General features: G+C 38.6%; 1 protein-coding gene across 1 annotated transcript; it reads left to right on the top strand.

Moving 5' to 3' along the window:
- The first annotated feature begins 5,868 nt into the window (after window positions 1-5,868).
- LOC114385971 lies at window positions 5,869-7,104 on the top strand. The gene is made up of 4 exons (XM_028345994.1): window positions 5,869-5,907; window positions 6,013-6,487; window positions 6,572-6,745; window positions 6,857-7,104. Exons 1-4 carry the CDS (start codon window positions 5,869-5,871, stop codon window positions 7,102-7,104), a joined length of 936 nt encoding a protein of 311 aa, XP_028201795.1.
- The last annotated feature ends 858 nt before the right edge of the window (window positions 7,105-7,962 follow it).

The raw sequence follows: 7,962 nt of genomic DNA, 5'->3' as shown, positions 1-7,962 counted from the left end.
ACTCATTTATTAGTGATATAGAACTCATGAAAGTCCCCACCTCAAGTAAGAAATTCACATGGGTTAATGCAGATGGATCCTCAATGACTAGGTTGGATCGTTTTCTCATCTCTGAAGATCTATTTGAACTGTGGAACATCTTAGAACAGTGGATAGGTAGACATGACATATCTGATCATTCCTCGATCCTTTTGAAAAATGAGGTTAAAAATTAGGGACCAAAGCCTTTCAAATTCTTCAACAATTGGATGGAGCATCCTAGTTTCAAGAAGTTGGTGCTTGAGAGTTGGACAAAGCCAACTTCATTACACTGGAATCTTTCAGGGCTCAGAGAGAAACTTAAAACTCTAAAGGGAGATCTTAAGAGTTAGTGCTTGAATGTCTATGAAAAAGTTGATCTGAAAATTGAGTCTTTGGTCCAAGATTGGGATGCCTTAGACGAAAAGTTGTTGGATGGAGAAGAACACGTGACAAAAAAAGGATGGAGGTTCATAAATAATTTTGGAGTGTGCTCAGACAAAGAGAGGCCATAGTGTTTCAAAAATTGTGTGCACGTTGGCTGAAACAAGGGGATTCCAACTCCTGCTTCTTCGACTCACATATGTGAGGGAGACAAAGGAAAAATCAACTACTAACTTTGTTTTTTTATGCAGAGACAATAAATGATGTAGCAAGAGTCAAAGTTGAAGTTATACATCACTTAGAATCTCTGTTTCAAGAGGTTCCTATTCAACGGCCAAATCTAGATGGGATTCAGTTCAAACAGATTGAACAATCAACAAATGTTGCACTCGTGGCTTCATTCTTTACAAAAGAAATCAAAAGTCCAGCGTGGTCTTGCTACTTTGAAAGAGTTCGAGGTTGGATGGTTTTAGCACGAAATTCTTTAAGGCAAATTGGGACATAGTAAGTGGGGACGTTTGTGACATGATACAAGAGTTCTACCATAACACGAAGATCCCCAAGTTAGTTACAGCCTCTTTCATAGCTCTGGTGACAAAATCCATGCCAGCAATGACATTTTTTTATTTCTGCCCTATTTCACTCATTGGGAGCATCCACAAAATTCATATCCAACTATTCATGTTCAAAAGTCAACTTCCAGTGGGCATATGATTCAATTAGTTAGCACTATTTGGATTACATGCTACTATGTTTGGGCTTTGACACAACTTGGAGAGCATGCATCAAGGCCCTTATTTTTCTGGACAAACATCAATTATGCTCAATGGAAGTCCCACTCAACAGATTGACATAAAGCGGGGTTTGAAATAGGGCCACCCCTTGCCCCATTCTTTTTTTTGGTTGTAGCAGAGGGGTTGGTAGGCCTATTTTCAAAACATATTAGGAGTATTCAAAGGCTTTAAGATTTTAGAACAAATCAACTTTCATTACTGCATTACTCACTTGACTCATTGATTGTTGGTGAGCTGTGCTATGAAAATCTATGGGCTTTGGAAGATATCTTTATAAGTTTTGAGATGATGGAAGGTCTACGGGTTAATGTCCACAAGAGTAACATATATGGGGTAAACATTGGCATTCCCTTCCTTAGGGCAACAAAGAACTTTTTGCATTGTAACTCGGTTGCTCTCCCTTTCAAATTCCTTGGTCTCCCAATCAAGAGAAATCCTAGGAGACGCAACACCTAAGAACCAATGGTCGAGATAGTGAAAAGGAAGCTTGTAACATGGAAAGGAAAACATATTTCTATGTGGGGCGTGTAGTGAGGATTAACTTAGTTCTAAGCAGTTTCTCACTATACTACTTCTCCTTTTTTAGATTCCTGAGAAAGATTATCCATACCCTCTTGAGTATTCAACGCAAGTTCATATGGTTTGGGTGGTATGAAGATAAAAGGATTCGTTGGATTGCTTGGGACCGTGTATGCCTTCCGAAAGAAAAAGGGGGGTTGGGGTGAAGAACCTAGAGATCTTTAATATCAACTTTCTAGCTAAGTGAAGATGTAGAATCTCTATAGATAATTACAGGTCGATATTTAATTGTATTTATCGTGTTATTTGACTATATGGTTGACTTGAATGAGTTGAGGTATGGCTTGAATTAGTCATGTGTGAATTTCTTGATGTGGATGTTGAGTTATGTGGAGTTTTGTTGAGCTAAGTTGAAATTATGAGATTTCAAATTTTACCTAAACCTATTTCCCAAAAATCGTGATCTCGGATTTGCTAACCATTGAATCGTCTTAAAATTTTGGATGGATGTTCTAAGAAAATCCTCCATAGTCTGACCGTCAGGATTTTGAAAATAACAACTGTTGATATCTCGCTAAGCGCAAGGGGCACGCTAAGCGCAATTCCAACCCGAGAAGGAATTGCACTGAGCGAGAATTAGCACACTGAGTGAGAATCAATGCAAAGGGAGTTGCGCTCAATGTGAATTGTCACGCTAAACGTGAAAAGTGGACTCCTGTTTAGCGAGACGAGCTTGCTAAGCGAGATTTGCAGATTATAAATACATTCTTCAACGTGAAAAACATGATTTTCCCCCTTTCCTCCACTCCAAACGCCCACCCAAACCCTAACACCTTCTTCTCCACCACCCACAACAACCGGTGGCCACCACGAGCCGTCGTTGCTTACTGCCGAACCTCCACACCTAGAAGAATAATGTAATTGGAGTGAAATCCTCAAAATCCTTCTCAAGGATTCGGTGGAGAAAATTCCCCCAATCCTTCATTTCGTAGCTTCTCTGAGGTAATCTTGACTTCTAAGCCTTTCTCCTATTTAGTTTAGGTTTCTCTTAGTATCTCTCGTGTTGGGTACTGTAATAGGGTGTTTTTAAACTTCCTTTGAAAAACCCTTGAAAATGAGATATTGTAAAAGTAATCTTTTTATAACATTGATGTTATTTTCTTGGCCTTCACTGAACCCCGATCACATTGGCATGAGCGGAATTTCAAAATAACATCTCCTTTCGGTGGAATCCGAAACAACCCTTAGTCCTTTATGTTTTGACAGTGGTATTTGACTCCGAATATTGTTATTAACCTTGTTTTTGAAATCTATACTAAATTTCCTTCAATTTGGTGTATAGAACCTTGTGTTTAGACTAACGAGCGTGAACGAGAGAGACCTCCGAGCGACGCAAAGAGGAACTGACGGTGAGCTCACGATAGGTGAGGGGAATTTATTATCATTTATAGTTTTTAATACCATAGTTGGGGTTAGGGAACCTAACTATGGGGACGTATGCCTGTTCATGTTGCATGCTGGTTTTCAAGAAAAAACAATGTTTTTGACTAATGAGATGCGATACGTCTATTATTGATAAATGACATTATTGTTTTTATTACACTTGTGTTGTCTGAAGACCTGAGGAGTGTGAATCTAAGGCACGAACTATATATGTATGTATATGCGGAATGTGACTTACTAATGATATTGCTATTGATGACATTAATTGATATAAGGTGATGTTGATGTTTACGATAATATTGATATGAGATGATGTTATTATTGATGATTATGTTAATATGAGTTGATGTTGTTATTGATGATTATGTTAATATGAGATGATGTTGTTGTTGTTGATAATGTCATTGAGATGAGATGAGGTTGGTGTTGAGAATGATATTGAGATGAGATGATGTTGATGTTGAGAATGACATTGAGATGGGACAATGCTGATGTTGATAATGACATTGAGATGAAATGTTGATGATGTTGAAAATGCACTGTGATGATGTATGTTTTGTATGTACATGAGGGGTGCAGTGACCTTGTTGGATATCCCTAGAGGGGGAAATATAGTGGTTAAAGAGTTTTAAGCATTCTGGAGGGGGATAGCTTAGAATTTTTAATTATATACGATCAATGCATTGATGGTGTCCATGTTTCATACATTGTATGTTGTGTATGTACATGGGGGGTGCAGTGACCTTGTTGGATATCGCTGGTGGGGGAAAAAATAGTGGTTAAAGAGTTTTAAGCATCTCTGGAGCGGGATGGCTTAGAATCTTTAATTATCCATGGTCAGTGCATTGATGGTGCTTATGTTTCATACTTCATATGACATGGAAATAGTATAAACTTTGTCAGTAAGCACTTGTAGTTTCTCATGAGGAGGAATACTTGTACTTGGAGGCATGTCACTCGGTTTGGAACTCCCTTGAGACTTATGCTGATCACCATGGGGGTGAGTTGCATTGCACGATAGGGTGACCTCGACACTTACTGTCTAGTTTTCCTTAGTGAGAGTATCGTGTGGACACGCTTAGGCTATTTCCTTGGGGATGGTACCACATTGCATTTGAGAGTTGAGGTCAGGTGCATGCATTGTACTGAGCATGATTGATTGGAACTATGGATGGATGATGACTATTTGTTGAGTGTGTGTTGGACTAATGAATGTTTGTGTAAGCTTATGATATTTGTTAATGTTTTCTTACTAATCGTGGTTATTTGATTTTTTGTATTAATTTCTTTTGTAATAATCTCACCCCTCGTAATTTTTTTGTACCGTATGGTTGGTACCTGTGATGATCGTGAACCTTTGTTCGTGAGAGCAGAATGACAACAGTAGAGTGTGAGAAGTTAGATTCTTTTGTGGAGCCCCCGAGCCGACGTGATGACATTGGGATTATTTTGGGAAAGAGTTGTGTTTTGTTAATCAACTCCTCCATAGCTGGTTCCATAATTCTTTTTGTTGAATTGAGGATGTAAATCACAAATTTAATTATATATATGAACAAATTTACTTTCCATTATGTGAATGATGTGTACTGAGTTACTATACCTATATATATATATATATATATATATATATATATATATATATATATATATATATATATATATTCACTTAAGTAATGGTGCATTGTTTGGTGAATCTATATCAAGAAAAAAATTAATTTCATTTTTCATAAGCAAATTAACAGATTTTTTATTTAAAAATTGAAATTCTCACGGTTTAGAGTGGTGATATCATAGCGATAACGCAGGTCGTTACATTAGTGGTATCAGAGCTAGTTGAACCTTTTCGGCCAGTGAGTTGTGAGTCTACTATGTTTTTCTATGCATTTTATAGTTATCTTGTTGAATGCTTGATGTTTGTTGTTTGCAATTGGAACTTACTTTGTTGTGTTTCCATAAGTTATAGAGATTTGATTGTTGTAGTCATAACATGTTTGTTCTCCTGATGTCTGCTATACCATGAGTTTCAATGTCGTGTCATGAGTTATCAGACTGACCATCTGTATAATTTGTGAAGTGAAATGGGATGATACGGCAAGCGATCAGGAAATACAAATGATGGAAAGTGAGTGTTAATGTCTCGAGAGAGAACTAGTTTAAAGGAATACTTTCTCGAGGCATCAACTCTCAAAAGTAACCAAGTAAGGACTTAAGATGGTTGTGATTTTTGTGTTGTTCTTTTTCTTATGTGTATTCTTTCCATGTCTCACTTCCTGGTGTGTATAGGGAGTGATGACTGGACAGAATGATCCTGCGATAGCTGATGCTTTCCAAGCCTTAGCTTAGGCTATAGGGAATCCGAATATGTGAGAAGCTGTTGGAGCTACTGAGTACCAAAGGTTGGACCGCTTCCAACGAAACAATCCTCCTACTTTCAGGAGGATACAACCTTGATGGTGCTTAGAATTGGATAAGGGAAATCGAGAAAATCTTCCGAGTGATGGCATGTCCGGAGGGGCAAAAAGTTACTTTTGGTGCATATACTCCGGTGGATTAAGCTGAGTATTGGTGGGAGAATACTTGCCAATGCATAGAGGCTGAAGGTCATGATGTGACCTAGGATGTCTTCAAGAAGGTATTTTTGGAGAAATACTTTCCTGAGGATGTTAGGAACAAGAAGGAGATGAAGTTCGTGGAGCTCAAGTAGGGAAACATGACTGTGGTTGAATATGCAGCCAAGTTTGAGGAGTTGGTGAGGTAGTTTCCCCATTATCAAGGAAGAGATGGCGAAAGTTCCAAATGTGTGAAGTTTCTGAACAAATTGCGACCTGAAGTGAAACAAGCTGTGAATTACCAGGGTGTTCGTCAGTTTCCACTCTTGGTTAACATGTGCCAGATTTGGGATGAAGACTCTCAAGATAGGGCGAGCTATTACAGGAGTACGGGCCCAACGAAGAACAAAAAGAATGGACCTCAACATCGAGAAAAACCGTACTCGATGCCTCCTAAGCAATATGGTAACCACCCCAACAATCAAAGGACTGTTGCTATGGGGTTTGTGGGTGGTACTGGTAGCAAACCCAATACTTTCCCCACTCAGATAACTTGTTACAAATGTGGTAAGCCAGGGCACATCTCCTCAAATTGTGCTAATAAAGGCATGACCTATTTTAATTGTAGACAAAAGGGGCATATTCAGAGAGATTGTCCATATCCCAAGAAGGAGCAGAAGGATGGGGGCCTGAATGATCAAACTGGACATTCGAAGGCCACAGGAAGAGTCTTTACCCTTAACGGTGCCAAAGCTTTGAAATCCAAAGATCTAATCCAAGGTAAATGCTTCATAAATGGGATTCCCTTACTTGTGCTATTCGATTATGATGCAACCCATTCTTTTATATCATGTTCGTGTGTAGGGAAACTTAAGCTTTCTGTGTCTTCTTTAAATAAAGATCTTATGGTAGAGACCCCAACTAGTGGTTATGTGTTAACTTCTAATGTGTGTTTGAATTGTCCTTCGGAAATTTCTGGTAGAACATTTTTGATTGATCTAATTTGTGTGCCTTTGAGCAAAATTGATGTTATTCTGGGTATGGACTGGTTATCTTCCAACCGTGTCTTGTTAAACTATTTTGATAAAAATGTGGTGTTTGATGATTCTGGAGTAAGTAAGGATATGATGTTTATCTCTGCCAACCAAGTTGTGACATCTTTAAAAGAAGATGCTCAAGTGTACATGATCTTGTCTAACCTAGAAATAGAGACAAAGGTTTCCATGTGTGACCTCCCTATTGTTAGAGAGTTTCCTGAAGTGTTCCCTGAGGATATATCCGGTCTACCACCTGAGAGAGAGATAGAGTTTTCCATAGACCTGGTACCTGGTGCTAGACCCATATCCATAGCCCCTTATAGGATGTCTCCTATAGAGTTAGCCGAGCTTAAGAAATAGTTGGAGGAGTTGTTGGAGAAGCGGTTTATGAGACCCAGTGTATCTCCATTAGGAGCACCAATGTTGTTAGTAAAGAAGAATGATGGGACCATGAGGTTGTGTGTAGACTACCGCTAGTTGAATAAGGTGACAATTAAGAATAAGTACCCTTTGCCTAGAATAGACAACCTTATGGACCAACTGCTAGGAGCTTGTGTGTTTAGCAAGATAGACCTTAGGTTAGGTTACCATCAGATCCGAGTGAAGTCTGAGGATATACCAAAGACTGCTTTTAGGACCCGTTATAGTCATTATGAGTATCTAGTCATGCCCTTTGGTGTGACTAATGCTCCAGGTGTGTTTATGGACTACATGAATAGAGTCTTTCACCCTTACCTTGATAGTTTTATGGTAGTATTCATAGATAATATTTTGGTATACTCCAAGACTAGAGAGGAACATGAAGAACACTTGAGGATTGTGCTGCATACCCTTAGGGACCGACAACTTTATGCTAATCTGTCCAAGTGTGAGTTTTGGTTAGAAAAAGTTAGTTTCCTAGGGCATGTGATATCTCAAGGGGGTATAGTTGTAGATCCCTCTAAGATAAAAGTCGTTCTTGAGTGGGAGAGTCCTAAATTTGTTTTTGAGATTAGAAGTTTTTTGGGCTTAGTAGGATATTACAATAGGTTCATAGAAGGTTTCTCCAAGTTAGCTTTACCTTTGACTAAACTAACTTGTAAGGGTTAAGCTTTTGTGTGGGATACCCAATGTGAGCATAGTATCCAAACCCTTAAGGAAATATTGACGACCGCTTCAATGCTAGTTTTGCCTAACCTGAGAGAACCCTTTGAGGTGTATTGTTATGCATCAAAGATG

This window comes from Glycine soja, chromosome 15 (assembly GCF_004193775.1).
Source record: "Glycine soja cultivar W05 chromosome 15, ASM419377v2, whole genome shotgun sequence".
NCBI classification, from domain to species: domain Eukaryota; kingdom Viridiplantae; phylum Streptophyta; class Magnoliopsida; order Fabales; family Fabaceae; genus Glycine; species Glycine soja.
This window is presented reverse-complemented; position numbering and strand designations above follow the sequence as displayed.

What these genes read in the sequence shown, in the direction of transcription:
- LOC114385971 (XM_028345994.1), top strand. Translation starts at nt 5,869, where the DNA reads ATGACTGTGGTTGAATATGCAGCCAAGTTTGAGGAGTTG. An exon ending in ATCCAAAGATCTAATCCAAG is followed by an intron (nt 6,488 to 6,571) that starts GTAAATGCTTCA and finishes GTTCGTGTGTAG; the next exon opens with GGAAACTTAAGCTTTCTGTG. An exon ending in CAAAATTGATGTTATTCTGG is followed by an intron (nt 6,746 to 6,856) that starts GTATGGACTGGT and finishes CTGCCAACCAAG; the next exon opens with TTGTGACATCTTTAAAAGAA.